The sequence below is a fragment of the Pelophylax lessonae genome (genome assembly GCF_965119305.1).
Source record: "Pelophylax lessonae genome assembly, chromosome: 5".
Lineage (NCBI taxonomy): Eukaryota > Metazoa > Chordata > Amphibia > Anura > Ranidae > Pelophylax > Pelophylax lessonae.
The window spans coordinates 125,654,755-125,671,983 of NC_138772.1; the positions used below are offsets into that span (position 1 = coordinate 125,654,755).

At 43.3% G+C, this 17,229-nt stretch overlaps 1 protein-coding gene across 1 annotated transcript in view; it reads right to left on the reverse strand.

Moving 5' to 3' along the window:
• LOC309556060 (histone deacetylase 9-like) overlaps positions 1–16,816 on the reverse strand; it is an 861,320-nt gene extending 844,504 nt beyond the window's left edge. Inside the window, exon 1 of the mRNA XM_082258372.1 lies at positions 16,501–16,816. Coding sequence (XP_082114498.1) covers positions 16,501–16,512 — 12 coding nt within the window. The 5' untranslated portion in view covers positions 16,513–16,816. The remainder of the gene's footprint in view (positions 1–16,500) is intronic.
• Between the last annotated feature and the right edge of the window lie 413 nt (positions 16,817–17,229).

The following is a 17,229-nucleotide window of genomic DNA, read 5'->3' on the forward strand; positions in this document are numbered from 1 at the left end:
GTTTTGAGAGAAAACTGTGCATTGTTATTCCAATATAGATTCATGTTGTGTTACTGGATTATACAGTAAAACTGTACAAATGTAACATGTGGCCTGTTCTATGTTTATTGAGAAGAAGAGCACATGTAAAGTTACAGGAAGGAGAAGCAGCCAGCTTGGTAAGGGAGCGGTGGTGGCTGGGAGACAGTCCCAATAGTAGGGTTACAAATAGGAGCGTATCTACTGCAAGACAAACCAGGCTTTTGCCTGGGGTGGAATTTTTCAGAGGGGCGGCGTCTGTACCGGGATGATGCCTGCAGCTGCAGGCATCAACCCGGTATTGTTTTTTAGAGCCAGCAGTCGGCTCTCTAGTAATAGCAATCGGAGCGGCTTACTTGCCACTCGATTGCTATTACAAGCAGTGGACGTTGTCGTCCCCTCTCCCAGGCTCTCCTGTCCCACTGGGAGACCGGGGCGACCAGCTGGTGCGTTCGCTGGCTGGACAGCGAATCCACACCAGCAAGCCTTATAGTGCAGGCTTGCTGGTGTGGATTGTATTATTCACGTGGATTCTATACTATATATTCCATGGACTTGATTGCCCCTGTTATGGACTAGCGCTACACCTTCACTTATATTGTTTTTTATGATTTTTAATCAGGATCTTTTTGTGTTAGCTGCTTCTGGTTCTATCCTATATTTAAGTAATTATTTGAGCTTAGCGCAGCAATCCGTCTAATAAATGCTTTTAAGTGCAGATGAGAGATTTGGGGTCTTATAGACCTCAGATCTCTCCATAAAGAGTGCCTGTCACTGGCTATTGCTGTCGCAAGGATGTTTACATTCCTTTGTGACAACACTAAAAGTGATAAAAAAAAAAAATTAAGCAGCAGTAAAAAAAAAAATCTACAAACAAAAATTAAAGTGCCTCTGTCCTCCCATGCTCGCACACTCGCGTTGATCCCCTAGGCATGCAAACAGTGATCGTCCCACATGTTTGAGGTATCACCACGATGTCAGATCATGGGCAGTCATTTTAGCACCAGAACTCCTCTGTAAATATAAAGGGGAAACCTGTAAGGGCTTTTAAAGCATCACCTATGGAATTAAAATTGACATTGTTTGTCTCCGTTGCACGAGCGTGTGCAATTTTAAATCAGCTGGGGTTGGACACATTTGGATTGGGAGAGGGGGGTTGCATCCATTTTAGTCTTGCTTATGGCAGCACAAAACCAAAATATACCACGGGATCCAAGTGGTAAGATGCACAACCCCTGAGTGGCTGGGCTACTATTGTATGGTCCTCAGCCGCAGCGTGGGGCTGATCAAAGGGACCTGATCTGGAACCACAGTACAGAAAGACTTTGCAAGTTCAATGAAATTGCTTCTGCCTTTGGGCAGAATCTACTAAAAGGAGCGAATGTCTAGCTGGTAGTAAAGATAGTGCTCCATACTGGCACTCTCAAACGGTCTCCAAGTCAGTACCAGGACAGGAGTCACTGAGAGGATACAAAAGATGGATTTTTTCCTTTCGTTGTGGGGCCTCAGTTAGTCAAGGTAACCTCCAGTCAGAAGAGGTGCTATCCCACATGCTAAGATGAGGTTGCAAAGCACATGCATAGAAAGATTTTGACAAGTGGCTGTGGGGTACTGACAAGGCTGCACAGCCAAAATCTAGTTGGATTGTGCACAGATATGTACAAGACTTGGAGGGGGCTAGGGGAAACCTTAGGAATTAGAATTCAAAGTGTATGTGAACTGAAATTCGGATTGAAAGTTGCACTTAAAACATGATGCTGAAAACACATTTTCTAAGTATGTTCTCATACTGGAAGATCCATAGCCTGCCCAAATACATTTGACCCCTCCCAAAGTCCAGTCCATTGGACAAGTATGATTTCTCTGTACCATACCTTGGCCCCAGGGCCAGATTTATAAGGGGGCAAAAGGGGCCACCTAACAGAAGGGACCCCCTCTATACAAAAAATTATATAAAACAATATAATACAATTATATATATGATAATTAAAAATAAAAAATACTAAAATAATATAAAATATATAATAACAAAACTCACTTTCTTATAATAAATGTATCTTGGGAAGTAATATTTTGCCAGCTATTATCTGTAAAACACTGGACTGGTATATTGTATCCTTTTTAAAATATGAATTTTTGGCAGCTCAAGCAAACTACACATAGAGCACTATGACTGTGTGTGTGTGGGCATGTGTGACCTCAGAATGATGTTGTGTCATGCATTTTAAAAAATGTGTGATTGTCATTGAGAATTTAAACCAACTCTGTGTATAAGGGGCCCCCTAAACCTGAAGTGTCCTGGGCCCACCAAGGTCTAAATTTGGCTCTGCTTGGCCCACTTGAAAAGATGGATCTGGTCTTGGATCAATGAAACAGAGACAGCCGCTCCAGGTGAGTGATGCCCCGTACACACGTGCAGATTATCTGAAGACTTTTGTCTGCAGACTTACCTTTTCTATGTAGTGCAAGGGCCTGCCGGATTGCATACAAATTGAAAGTGTTTAGGTTTGACCTCATATTATATGGTTTTGGTAAGTCTGCAGACAAAAGTCTTCAGATAATCTGCACGTGTGTATGGGGCATGAGTCTACAGTTGATCCCCACACACACTAGTCAGGTGCCAGCCCAGCTTGCATGCTGTGTATCATAAAACAATGATTCCAGGTGGCTGCACTTTCTAAGATCCTCTTTATTGAAACTTCATATACCAGGTGGTTAACGGATGGAGCAGGGGACAAAGTGGTAGACACGTTTTGCGAGAATGTTAGCGCTTAGTCATTACATGTCCCCTGCTACATCTGTTAACCACCTGTCATTTGAAGTTTCAATAAAGAAGATCTTTGGAAGTGCAGCCATCTGGAATCATTGGTCTTGGTTCAGTTGGACTCAGCAAAGGAACCATTAAGGCCCGTACACACGAGTCGAAATTCGGCCGGGAATTTTCGTCTGACGACCAATCTGCCGATTTTCGGCTTGTTAGTATGATGCTTCCGACAACCGACTCCAAATTTTCGGCCTAAAAAATCCTGGTGTGCAGGCTATATAATTTTTGTCGACCGTCAAAACACATCCGATTTTCGTCTCATTAGTACAGATTTCGATTGGGAAAAATCTTATGAGCAAGACTAGGCATGCTCAGAGATGAAAGAACACAAAGAAAGCAAACCAACACATGACATCACTTCTGAAGTAGAATTCTGTCGTGCGGGAAAATTAGTATGCAGTCTAGAGCACATTCCAACCAACAGACACCACTCTGGACAAAAGACGGACGACCGGTTGGCGGAAATTTGTTGCGTGTGTACGAGGCTTTATGGTCTCTGGCAGAGGTGATGACATAAGTAAGCTTGGACCCTACACAATGTGATCGCAGGCCAGAGTAGGGAAAGGGGACAACCATACCTAATGTAAGAACACCCTAAACCAACAAAGGTTCCAGGCATCTAAACCGCTGATGTTGATGTTGTAAATAGGTTTTCTATAGGGATCATGTCATCCATTGTAAAAATAAATATAACTGCTATGATCAAGCAACATGGACCAGTTAACAACACAACATGCTAGAAAGCTCAATTACAGGCAAGGCTCTGCCTTATTATTCAAACTTGTTTTGCATTGTGTTGCTAAACCCAGTAATTCCAGTGAATTACATATGATATTATTTTTAATAAAGTACATGTCAAATATAGCTGAGAGCCAAAAACACCAGCAGCCTTCTCAGTACCCGGTTATTTTATTTGAACAAGATAATGACAGAAATTATACGTTCAAGGGAAAAGGCTCCACCTGTTTCCTACCTACCAGTCCCTTTGTGGCACCCCAGTGGAAGATTTAATTATATGTGATCACATATCACTTACTGCTGCCTTCCTTTGACCTGAACACTGATTTGTTTTTCTCTGAACCAGTGAACCTGAATATAATGCTGGCAAATGGTAAATAATTATTAATCCTTCAGCTCCAAACACATGTGTGCAGGCAAACATGTGCAGCTTGTACTGCCTGGCTGTCCTGGTCGGCTGCAGTAAGATGCATGAGTCCTATGGAAGAGGTCTGGAACACACTAACCCGACCGGTCCTATAACAATGTGTTTCCATAACAATATCCAGAATAAATGAAATGAGCACCAGATCCAGCTGATGTCTGTGGTTAGCAGCAGACATCCCTGCTGATTATACCCATGGGAACCAACATTTGGTTGAATATTTTTCGGCCTATTTCTTTTCCCTCCCCTGGGATGAGAATGGCACCAGTGGCGTCTGGCTGTCCTCCTCTATCCTCCACAGACATAAAGCTCTTTTCACACCTAATGTAGTTGAAATGCATGCTTTTTTTCACACAACACGCATAGGGCAACCTATTGAACTCAATGAGCTGCCCTACGTGAAACAAATAGCTCATAGAGTTCTTTGCTGTGTTTCAGTTTTTGTGTTTTTTTCTGCACATCTTACCGTGTTTGGTCCGTGTTTTTACATGCCGCAAAATGTGCATCAGCTTGCTGCATTTGGAGAAGCTTTTTGCGCATTCCAAGAATGCATGCAGAACCGTGCACTTCTGTGTGCGTTCCCGGAATGTGCAGATGTGTATGGAGTCTTAGCCCTGGTTCGCATCACACTCCAAAGCAATTGTACGGCGTCCATGCGAGCTGCTGTGGATGTCAATGTTATATTAATGGCACCCTGAAACAGATCGCAAAATGCAGTGTGATTGCCAGAATCGCATTGCATGGGTGTGGACACCCATGCAATGCGATTTAGGTGCAGGAAGAAAAAAGGGTCCTACACCATTATGGTGCAGATGCAATGCGATTTCAGCCATACAAAATGTATGGCTGAAATTGCACCGCTTTCCTGTGCACATCATATGCAATGTCTGTGCAGTACGATTTCAGCCATACATTTTGGTGCAGCACCATACATGGTGCAGGACCCTTTTTTTCCCTGCACCTGAATCGCATTGCACGGGTGTTCACACCCATGCAATGTCATTCTGGCAATTGCACTGCGTTTTGCAATCTGTTTCGGGGTGTCGTAGGATAACATTCTTGTGCGGATCACATGCAATGTTTTCCACGCACCAGTGTGAACCTAGGCTTTAAGTGGAATTATAGGCACATTTTTTTTTATTATGGATAGAGCAAGGGAGGGTTATAACCCCTGCCAGATTTTTTTCACGATCTGTGTCCCATTGCGGAGATTTCCCTTCACTTCCTGTCCCATAGACAAACAGGAAGTGAGAGGATATCCCTGCAAATTAAGGGAAATCCTTGGGGAACCCCGGGCCACCAGAACTGGTATACCCATTGGAAGATTCCCCTCTATTACTTTGCTGGGGACAACCCAAAATTTTCTTTTACTTTCACTTTCAATGATAACGGTAAACAGTACAAATAGAGAGGATGAATCTCTCTAATGGGGTCATAGACAGCAATACAAACCTGATAGGTGTTCTAATCCCTCTCCACTCTATCCAAAACTTTAAAAAAGTTTTGGCTTTAGTTATACTTTAAAGTGAACATCTGAGAACAAATTTGTTGAAACTGCCATTGATAACTTGTCAGTAGCTGTATTCCAGGACTTTCAGTCACTAAGCTGAAAAAAAGCACGCAACCAGTGAAAACACAGGATTTCCTATTCTACATGTAGCACCCTACAGGTAGGTGCTAGGTAAAGGTATAGTGGGCCTTGTCTGCCTAACAGAAGGGCTGTGATTTATTAGTCAGGGTGTCATGGTTTCCAGGTGTGCCTGCTGAAGGGGGAGTCTCCCCACTGGCTCCTGTGAGAGGCTTCTCATTTGGCGGTGGAGGAAACCCAATCAGGGGACACATCCAGGCTTGTAACTTCCCCAGAAGGCAGATTGTGCTGCAAAGGATTTTGGGAGTGGGTATAAGTTTGGGGGTGGCACATGACACAATGTCTTTGGCGGGAGCAGAGTTCCAGGAAGGAGAGTGCGGCTGTCTCTCCTCCTGTCTGAGGAAGGTGGATGTCTCGGGGTGTCGCCTGAGAATCCAGAGAGTGCTGAGTTGTGCTGAGGGGATCCGGTGTGCCAAGAGCCTGCAGAGAGAGAGGGGTCCAGTTCCAGGAAAGCCTACAAAGGTCGTGAGTACTGAGGATTGCCCCTGGGGGTCTGGCTGAGTTAAAGGGGACCGCTCCGGAAGAGGTTCTGGGATCCAGTGCCAGCTAGCGGAAAGGGGGTACCTAGGTTGAGGACCCTGAAGTTACAGAGGGGGGTGCTTAGACAGTGAACCCCCGAAGAATTAAAGGTTAAAGGGGGCACCTACGATTGGGCCCTGAAATGTACATAGTGTGCCAGTTGGGATTTACAGCTTTACAGAATTCTACAACATACTACCTCAAGCCAGAGCATGGCGGGAGGAAAGTATTCAGTGACTTGTTGCAGTGTAACAGTGTCGGTGGTTCTACAATTTCACAGTCCTGGATCTTTTGGACTTTAAGTCAAGGATTCAGCACTTCTATTAAGCTACAGAGTATCTTCAGAGTTAGTGAGTGTTGGCTAGCGCCGGCTGGCGTTAAGGAAGCGCCAACAGGCATTTTTCAGGAACCAAGTCCCAAGTGTATATAGTTGAAGCCTAAAGGAGTATCCCACTCATTCCCTTCTCCCATCCCCTTTATCTACAATAAAGCAACAAAACCAAGATGCCGGAGTTGTCCATGTCTCAGTCTCTACATCCAGGGCCGCAGCTCACATGGGCTAGAAAGGTAACCGGTAACAATGGCAGACCCACATCAGGCTACAGGCCTGAAAAACCTGCTACATACATGTTTATTACAGGTCAAGGAGTCAATAAGTGGTGAATCCAGAATCATAATACTAGCCCCAAAAAAAATGCAACTTAAAGCGTTTTTACACTCCGTTTGAAAGAATAAAAAAAATTAAAAATACTGTAGCTGCTGACTTTTAATAAAAGGATGCTTAACTGTCCAGAGATCCAGCGCAGTTCTCACCCGGGCTGGTTCTTGGGTCCCTGGCACTGGCATGTTAACTGTGGGAAACTGGTGATGATTACTGGTGGCTTTGCAGCTGACTTCCCACTGCGCAAGCCACCCTGAGCTTTGTAAATGATCCCTCAGCCTTCTGGGAAATATGATGTGTCCCAGAAGGTTGCAGGCAGGGGAGGGGGGAGGAAAACTTCTAGTGAAATCACCTAGGCCAGTGGTCTCCAAACTGTGTCCCGGGGGCCAGATGCTGCCCTTTGCTTGCTTTTATATTGCCCTTGGGGCAATATTCTTCTTACTGTCAGCAATGATGGGGCACTATTACTCCCACTGACACCAAAAATTAGACACTATTCCTCTCATTAATACAAATGATGGGGCACAATTTCTCCCACTGACACCAGTGATAGGGCACTATTCCTCCCACTAATGACAATAATTGGGCACCATTCCTGCCATTGATACCAACAATGGGGTACTATTCCTCCCATTGATACAAATGATGGGGCACTATTACTCCCACTGACACCAATGATGAGATACTATTACAAACAGTGACACCAATGATGGGGCACTATTCATTCAACTGATAACAATGATTGGGCACTATTTCTTACACTGACACCAGTGATAGGGCACTATTCTGCCACTGAAACCAATGATAGAACATTTATAAGAGATGGAATATCTGCAAATTAGAGGGCAAAGGGTTAATCAAGGCCGCCAGCTAGGTAAGTGGATTAAGAACTTATAGTTATAAAAAGGGGTAAAAGCAGGGCCAATATAAAAATATGGAACAAAAAGTCCCAAACAATGCAGTCCACAATAGTCCAATACATAGGAGAAGACCAGAAGACCAAAAGATAGTCCCGGACACCAGTGCTGAAGTCAAGATCAATAGACACCCAGTAGTGATGACAAATCAAACCGCTTACCAGATAGCAGGCAAATTGGGCACAAATCACTCTCAGAGAGTCCGCACAGGGAAAGCTGAATCAAGGGCTGGAGGTTGATCAGACCCGGACTTAATGGCACCTTCTGGTCTTCTCCTATGTATTGGACTATTGTGGACTGCATTGTTTGGGACTTTTTGTTCCATATTTTTATATTGGTGCTGCTTTTACCCTTTTTTATAATGATAGAACATTATTCCTCCAATTCCTACCAATAAGGAGACATTATTATTCCCCCTAATACTAATGATAGGGCAATGTTTTCTCCCACTGATGCCAGGACATTTTCTTCTCCCACTGGCTACAGTCCAGCCCCTCTAAAGTTTGAAGGAAAGTAAACTGGTCCCTTGCTTAGAAAGCTTGGAGACCCCTGACCTAGGCGATCAGTCCGGAAGTGGGGGTGGGCACCTTTCAAAACCAGTACCTGCCCCCCCCCCCCCAAAAAAAAACATTTCCAAAATAAGAAGCGAAGGGGGAAGAGGGCATAAAGCTGGAACTTCCCCTTTAAGGTTCTCACTATGTGCAGTGAACTATGTTTCACTGGGCTGGATGATAACTGATAGCTGCAATGAGAAAATAATAGTTTTCTAAGTGGCTGAGCTTATATCCATTCTGGAGATGTGCATTAAAGTGCATTTTATCACATATAAACTTTAACCCTTTCCTGGCATCTAGAAATTCTTAAAGGGCCAGGAGGCAGAGGCAGACATTCAGGTCATGTGACCGCTGTGATTGGCTGTCGCAGTGGTCACATTAACCAAAAGCTCCCGATCGCAAGTATGCTACAGTACAAGTATTGACAGTCCCTACAGGTGACTGTGCTGGGAACAGGCAGGTAGCACAGTTTTGTGTTTACAAAAGGCCGCTAAAGCTCACCTGCCGAGAGGCCGCATATATGCATGCGGCTGGCGGGAAGAGGTTAAAATCACATTAAGCAGGAAAATGTGCATTAAAGTAGACCTTCACCTTAAATGCCATGTTGCCCTTACTCCTTCTACCTCCCTTTCTTACAATTGGATATATATATATTTTTTCATGTGACAAGTTCAACACTGAAGAAATGACAATTTGCTACAATGTAAGGTAGTGAGTGTACAGCTTGTATAACAGTGTAAATTTGCTGTCCCATCAAAATAACTCAACACACAGCCATTAATGTCTAAACCACCACTGACAAGAAAAGTGAGTACACCCCTAAGTGAAAATGTCCAAATTGGGCCCAAATAGCCATTTTCCCTTCCCGGTGTCATGTAACTCGTTAGTGTTACAAGGTCTCAGGTGTGAATGGGGAGCAGGTGTGTTAAATTTGGTGTTATAACTCTCACTCTCTCATACTGGTCACTGAAAGTTCAACATGGCACCTCATGGCAAAGAACTCCCTGAGGATCTGAAAAAAATCATTTTTGCTCTACATAAAGATGGCCTAGGCTATAAGAAGCTTGCCAAGACCCTGAAACCGCGCTGCAGCACGGTGCCCAATACCATACAGCGGTTTAACAGAACATGCCTCGCCATGGTCGACCAATGAAGTTGAGTGCACATGCTCAGCGTCATATCCAGAGGTTGTCTTTGGGAAATAGACATATGAATGCTGCCAACATTGCTGCAGAGGTTGAAGGGGTGGGGGGTCAGCCTGTCAGTGCTCAGACCATACTCTGCACACTGCATCAAATTGGTCTGCATGGCTGTCGTCCCAGAAAGAAGCCTCTTCTAAAGATGATGCACAAGAAAGCCTGCAAACTGTTTGCTGAAGACAAGCAGACTAAGGACATGGATTACTGGAACCATGTCCTATGGTCTGATGAGACCAAGATAAACGTATTTGGTTCAGATGATGTCAAGCGTGTGTGTTGGCAACCAGGTGAGCAGTACAAAGACAAGTGTGTCTTGCCTACAGTAAAAGCATGGTGATGGAAGTGTCTGGGGATGCATGAGTGTCTTGATATTCAGGAATATTTTCTTTATATTCAGGGGGGGGGGGGCCTGCCAGGTAGGCTGTACGGGGTCCCGTGATTTCTAACAGCAGGCCTGGGTGGGAGTGTCATTGTCTGGGGCTGCATCAGTGCTGACGGCACTGGGGAGCTACAGTTCATTGAGGGAACCATGAATGCCAACATGTACTGTGACATACTGAAGCAGAGCGTGATCCCCTCCCTTTGGACACTGGGCCGCAGGGAAGTATTCCAACGTGATAACAACCCCAAACACACCTCCAAGATGACCACTGCCTTGCTAAAGAAACTGAGGGTAAAGGTGATGGACTGGCCAAGCATGTCTCCAGACCTAAACCCTATTAAGCATCTGTGGGGCATCCTCACAACGGAAGGTGGAGCAGCACAAGGTCTCTAACTTCCACTAGCTCCGTGATGTCATCTTGGAGGAGTGGAAGAGGACTCCACTGGCAAGCTGATAAGCTCTGGTGAACTCCATGCCCAAGAGGGTTAAGGCAGTGCTGGATAATAATGATGGCCACACAAAATATTGACACTTTGGGCCCATTTTGGACATTTCCACTTAGGGGTGTACTCACTTTTGTTGCCAGCGGTTTAGACATTAATGGCTGTGTGTTGAGTTATTTTGAGGGGACAGAAAATCTACACTGTTATACAAGCTGTACACTCACTACTTTACATTGTAGCAAAGTGGTTTTTCTTCAGCGTTGTAACATGAAAAGATATAACAAAATATTTACAAAAATTTGAGGGGTGTACTCACTTTTGTGAGATACTGTGTATATATATATATATATATATATATATACACACACACACACACTATATATTTTTTACTTATGTGAACTGTTACTGGGTGTTTCTTGCCTAGGCTGCAGTGCTTAGGTCCTGGTATGAGAACTATGGCACAGCTGTGCACCTGCTGGTTTCCTCGACCATCTGCGCATGTGCTGGGTTTCCCCAAAAAGCTTTTGCAAAGATGGCTATCAGGAAAGTCCCAAACCTCTTCCTGGTCTTAGCACATACAGTACATGTTGCAAAGCCCTTTGATGCATTTGCACAATAGTGTTGCCTGAGGAGGGGAGCCGATACAGCCGGGGGTCTAAAGTTACACTTTTAAAAAACGCAGGTAAACGCACATAAAACTGCACACAAAACACGTGAGAATGCAGGCTAACACTGAAACATTTTAATAACATTTGTATAGTATTTTTCACATAAATCGGTTCCTAAAGCTCAATTCCAGGTAAACAGTTAAATATAAAACTGAAATATTTATACATTGAAGTTTACCCTGCCAAAGGATTTTACTTTTGTGCAGCCAGTCCTGAGAATTACACAGCCTGCCGGAAAGTACAATGAGGCTGGTGATCGGACTTTTGTCTACTATAGTTATAACAGTACAGGATGGTCACCTCTTCACCCCTTAGCTTTTGATTGGACAATGAGCGAGCATTATCAGACTGATCTTAGGCTGGCCATACACTATACAATTTTCTTGTTCAACTTTCCTTTAGATTTACCAAAACCATATAATATAGGGTCAAACCTAAACACTTTCAATTTGTATGCAATCAGACAAGCCCTTGCACTACATAGTTGAAGGTAAATCTAAAGGAAATTGAATAAGAAAATTGTATAGTGTATGGCCAGCCTAAGTCCTCTGCTTTTGTAAGCCCATATGCTAGCAGCAGAGTCTGCATGTTCCCCAGTCTTGCTCCTAACTCTCCTAGTCTGAGTTCTACTATACAGAGGAATACTAGAGGCTAATACCAAACCGATTTCAAGTTTACTTATGCTACCTGCATTTATTATTATATTTATGCCTGAAGTTCAGTTTAATAAAAAGTCACCAATGGTGGCTCCAAAATTTCCATGCTCAAAAATTTCCTATAACATAACTGAGTGATTGCTTATACCAATGATTGCTAGGTGGTTGGAACTTGTTCTCATCTAAGTATGGGGCTAGCGATGATGAGATCCCAGTGTTTTAGAACAGACTGAACAACATAGCTGGGTTTACTTCTTAAAGGAGAAGTCCATATTTCTCGTCATGTTTCATGCTACACCCATATTTAGGATGTACACTATATTACCAAAAGTATTGGGATGCCGGCCTTTACATGCACATGAACTTTAATGGCATCCCAGTCTTAGTCCATAGGGTTCAAAATTGAGTTGGCCCACTCTTTTGCAGCTATAACAGCTTCAACTCTTCTGGGAGTGCTGTCCACAAGGTTTAGGAGTGTGTTTATGGGAATGTTTAACCATTCTTCCAGAAATGCATTTGTGAGGTCTGGCACTGATGTTGGACGAGAAGACCTGGCTCGCTGTCTCCGCTCTATTTATTTCCAGTTAGTTCCTATTTATATTGAGTTAAGGTCAGGACTCTGTGCAGGCCAGTCAAGTTCCTCCACCCCAAACTTGCTCATCCATGTCTTTATGCACCTGTGCACTGGTTCGCAGTCATGTTGGAACAGGAAGGGGCCACCCCCCCAAACTGTTTCCACAAAGTTGGGAGCATGAATGTCTTGGTATGCTGACACCCTTAAGAGTTCCCTTCACTGGAACTAAGGCGCCAAGCCCAACCCCTGAAAAACAACCCCACACCATAATCCCCCTCCACCAAATGATTTGGATCAGTGCACAAAGCAAGGTCCATAAAGAAATGTATGAGTGAGTTTTGGGTAGAGGAACTTGACTGGCCTACACAGAGTCCTGACCTCAACCCAATAGAACACATTTGGGATGAATTAGAGTGGAGAATGCAAGCCAGGCCTTCTCGTCCACATCAATGCCTGACCTCACAAATGGAAGAATGGTCAAACATTTCCATAGGCACACTCCTAAACCTTGTGGACAGCCTTCCCAGAAGAGTTGAAGTTGTTAAAGTTGCAAAGGATGGACCAACTCAATATTGAACCCTATGGGCTAAGACTGGGATGCCATTAAAGTTCATGTGCATGTAGGTAGGTGTCCCAATACTTTTGGTAATATAGTGTACCATGAAACGTGGAAAAATGGTTACAGTCCACAGGCTGCCCCCTCCACCACCACCACTTCTACAGAATCAAGAGTTTCTTTCTCTCTGCCTTCTCTCGTCACTTTTTAAATTTGGGCCTTGCCCACATACCTGTGTCATTCATTCCTAGGTATCTGACCCCTCATCCCACTAAGAAGAACTCATAGTTTTCAATGGAGAACAAATGTAGTGATGAGACCACACAAGTAGCTTATCAATACTTCCTTCAGCCCCATAACTGAAGGTCCATACCTCTGTATTAGCCCTGTGGCTGGAGGAACAGTCTGCAGGAGCCAGAGCATTGCCCCCCCCCCCCCCCCCCAATCCACTGATTACCTTTTGCACTTGATTTGTTTTAAATTAACCAAAAAGGGTGCATTTATTATTTTTCTGCAAAATGTTGAATTCTCATTGAAATGAATACTGTTGCTGCTGAGTAATAAACAGTGGAAAATTAGCAGTTTTAAATTTCTGTCACTGCTGCAGGAAGCTTTACGGGGTCGAGAGTTTCCAATGCTGCTCTGTGTTTGAATGCTGCACAAACGATTATTCAAAACAGCAGGATCTGTACCAAGCGTAATAAATTAACATTATTTTGGAAATGAAAGACCTGACAAAAACATTTGACTTTATCTAAGTCACGTATTGCTTATTTATTGACGAATCTGTTTTAAATTGGCAGTGAATGAAGCCTCACTGAGCAATGTTAACACAGTAATGATCCGTGTAAAGGTTTATTTCCAGATTATAACAGGATATTGTTTTTTAGAGAAGAGAAGAAGTAATTAAAGGATCTCCACACTTGAGCAACTCGCATTAGTAATCCATCATCTGCATCACGGATTTGGGGCTCATACACATACTGGGCTCATTTCATACAGAATGACAAACTTTCATCCGGTCTATTAACAGCCTATGAGGATAATGGGGGGTAATAGAACTTTTTTTCTGAAATTGATTGAATGCTTAATTGGAATATACCTTTATTGGGCTAAAATAACTATTCATGAAAATAAGGTAATAATAAAATTAAAAATCAATGTCACTTAGGAACAAAACATCTGAATTATAGGTATTTATTATACCCATTAATTATTTATTATGAGACATAGGAGTTGATTGGTTAATATTGAGGACATGGAACAGCAATGGGGTTTCAAACCTGCATGAGGCTCCTAAACAGCTCTAAAGAACAGAATTTAGCTTTTTTTTTCTGGCCACATCCATTCTGCACCATTTTTAATACAATCATCTATCCAATCCAATCGCTCCAAACACAATACAATGTACAATCTGATTATACAATCTCCTTTAGATCAACTAACAGCTATGTTTTATAGGGGTCTGCCGGATTGGATACATACTTATTGGATAGTTTAGCTAGGTACCCATAGTACATATTAATTTAGGTAAATTTAAAGTTGAGGGTACATTGATTGAATGATCAGATTGTAACATGTATGGTGAATCTAAAGCTGGCCATAGATGGATCCAGGGCTTTTTTTCAGCAGGAACGCGGTTCCAGCACCTCCAGCACTGAATGCATATAATGGTAAGGGATGCTGGAGGGTCTATGATGCTGACTTCTGGAGGATCTATTGTAATTGACGGGGATCTATTTTTGCATGGGGGTCTATTGTTGCTTAGGGCATCTTATGTTGCTGGTAATGATCTACAGTTAAGGGAGAGGATTATTGTTGCTTGCTGCTGAAAGATCCATTGTTGCTGCTTGGGTGGATCTATTGTAGCTAAAGTGGTATTTTGTACCAGGGATCTATTATTGCTGGTGGGATCTATTGTTGCTGGGGTGGGGTCTTTTGTTGCTAGGGGGATATATTGTTGCTGGGGGGGTCTATTATTGCTGGGGGGCAACCTATTGTTGCTGGGTGGTGTCTATTGTTTGTGGGGGGTCTATTGTTGCTGGGTGGATCTGTTTTTGCTGGGGGGATCTAGTGTGGCTGGTATGGGGTCTATTGTACTTTTTTATCATTGCATTCAATTGCATACAAATTACTTAACACCACAATGCATGGTTATGTATTCTCTAAAAGCGGCGGTACTGGAAGTTGGGTAGGGGGTGAAACCAAGGAACGGTACTTGGAGGTGGGTAGCGGATGGAGACAAGCGATGACTTAAAAAGGGGGCAGTTCCTGCATCTATTCTCTGGGAAAAAAAGCCCTGGATGGATCAAAATTCAGCCAGTTCAGTAGGGACCATACTAATTTTGATCCACCTATTGGTGGGCTGGCTGATTGTACTGAAGTCGATCTATCGATCCGAACAGCCTATCCTTTTTTATTTAATATGATTATGCTATTGCTGCCAGCAGTGATCATTATTTTCTGACGGTGGGGAAACCTCCCACTGTCAGAATACAATAGTGCAGCAGGAGGGATCCCCCATCAACACTGACTGTACCGATGGGGGAATCAAGCAATTTTCTTTCCTGCAACTCGTGTTAAATTATACAATAACCAATACATTATACGATTTCCTTTAGATATACCTTCAACTATGTAGTTCAAGGAAAAAATGCGCTGAAAGCAAAGGGGTATTAATCCATATTATGGTACCTACTTCCTAAAAACATAATTCTGTTGGGAAGAAGTATGGGACAGCAGCATTTTTCTTGGTGCCAACAAGGATTATACGACAAGTAAAGTTTAAAAAAAATGTCATTTTTATTATAAATATCATAATAAAAACTTTTTTTATTATGCAGTTTCTAATAAAAATGACATGTTTTTTAACATTTAATTGTTGTAATGGCTTTATGTAGTGCAAGGGCCTGCCTGATTGCATACAAATTGAAAAATGTTTTGGTTTGATCTCATATTATATGGTTTTGGTAAATCGGAAGGAAAATTGTACAAGAAAATTGTATAATGTATGGTGAACATGCGCAAACACGTGGCTCACCTGCGGTGCCATGTATTGGTGATGGCACCCAAACTCAGCAAGCATATGCGTGATTTTATATGCATCAATTTACATGGTAAAAAAATGTGCCAAGCTCAGCACCCAAAAAGGTACATGAGTTACTTTGACACAATTTTTGTGCATAGGGCAAACCACTGAAATGAATGGGCTGCCCTGAAAAAACGTGCACAAAAAAGTGCGCAAAGCTGTGCGTGAACCTAAGCCTAATCAGCTGCATGTCTGAGACAATCATTCATTGCAATGCAAATTGTAAATGTATCTGCATTCATCCAATAATGCGAAAAGTCAGTCAGTCATTATTGATCGATTGCTTGGAGCGATAATCTTTAAAATAATCAGAATTTTCCAAAACAAATCACCATCCCTTTTGCTTTTACACAACTCAACCTGTCAAAATTGGCTGAAAGTGATTAATTAGGTAGCGACAAATGATCAGCAGTTGCTAGATTTGGTTAATATATTGAAATGACCATTTTGCATGTCATTGATCAGCCTAAAGCAAACAATTTCTGGTAAAAACTGATTTGGCTATAAATCTTGGGATTAGCAGAAAATGATGTAGCTATGAACTGATGACCGGCAGCATTGGCCGTAGCAGGTTGTTCAGAAAACTACAGACTACTTCTCCATCAGCTGTTGGATGGAGGAGCCCACTTACCTTACTGCTCATTCAGTATCTGCTCAGAGAAGTTCGCTGCTCATCCAGACCATCCATCTTTAGGAAGGAGGCTGCCAGGAAGCGTAAAACACAAAGCAGAAGAAAGTTGACGCCGTGCTCGCTGCCCGTGCAGGTTACATGAGTGCTGAGTCGCAGGGGAGCGCTGCCAGTGATGTTTTTAAATCTGCAGACAGAGAGGGAAAGGGATGGCTGAGGATGGGAGGGAGGCAGAAACGGGGAGAGAAAGATGTGATCACAGCCCGTGGCGACACGAGTAGGATTTGCTAAAAATAGCATCTCAATAGAGGGAGGAAGAGGCTGGCTGAGCCAACAACTGTGGATCGCTTTCACAACAAGAGCACGGCCGGTGAGGCTGGGAGCGCCCGCATGCAGTGCGCAATGTGAACCAGCTTCACCGCCGGTGGTCTGTAGCTTCTGGGCTTCACTGGCCTGGGCAATCTCAGAAGAGCACATTAGGCATTAACAGGGGCAAGTTACAGTGGGAATGAGTGGGACTTCACATCCAAAGGTACCCAATGTCATCACAAGGCTGCTGATTAGGTGACCATGTCCTGCAGCACAGCATGTTTCTGATACCACTGACTGGCTGTTATTTAATCTGCTGCTCTAGGTGCATCGTGCTTACTACACTGCAACAACAGGTCACAGGAGCTGAGTGCCTGGGTATAATTACTGGAGGAGGATGCTGTTACCTGTGTGCAGAGAAGA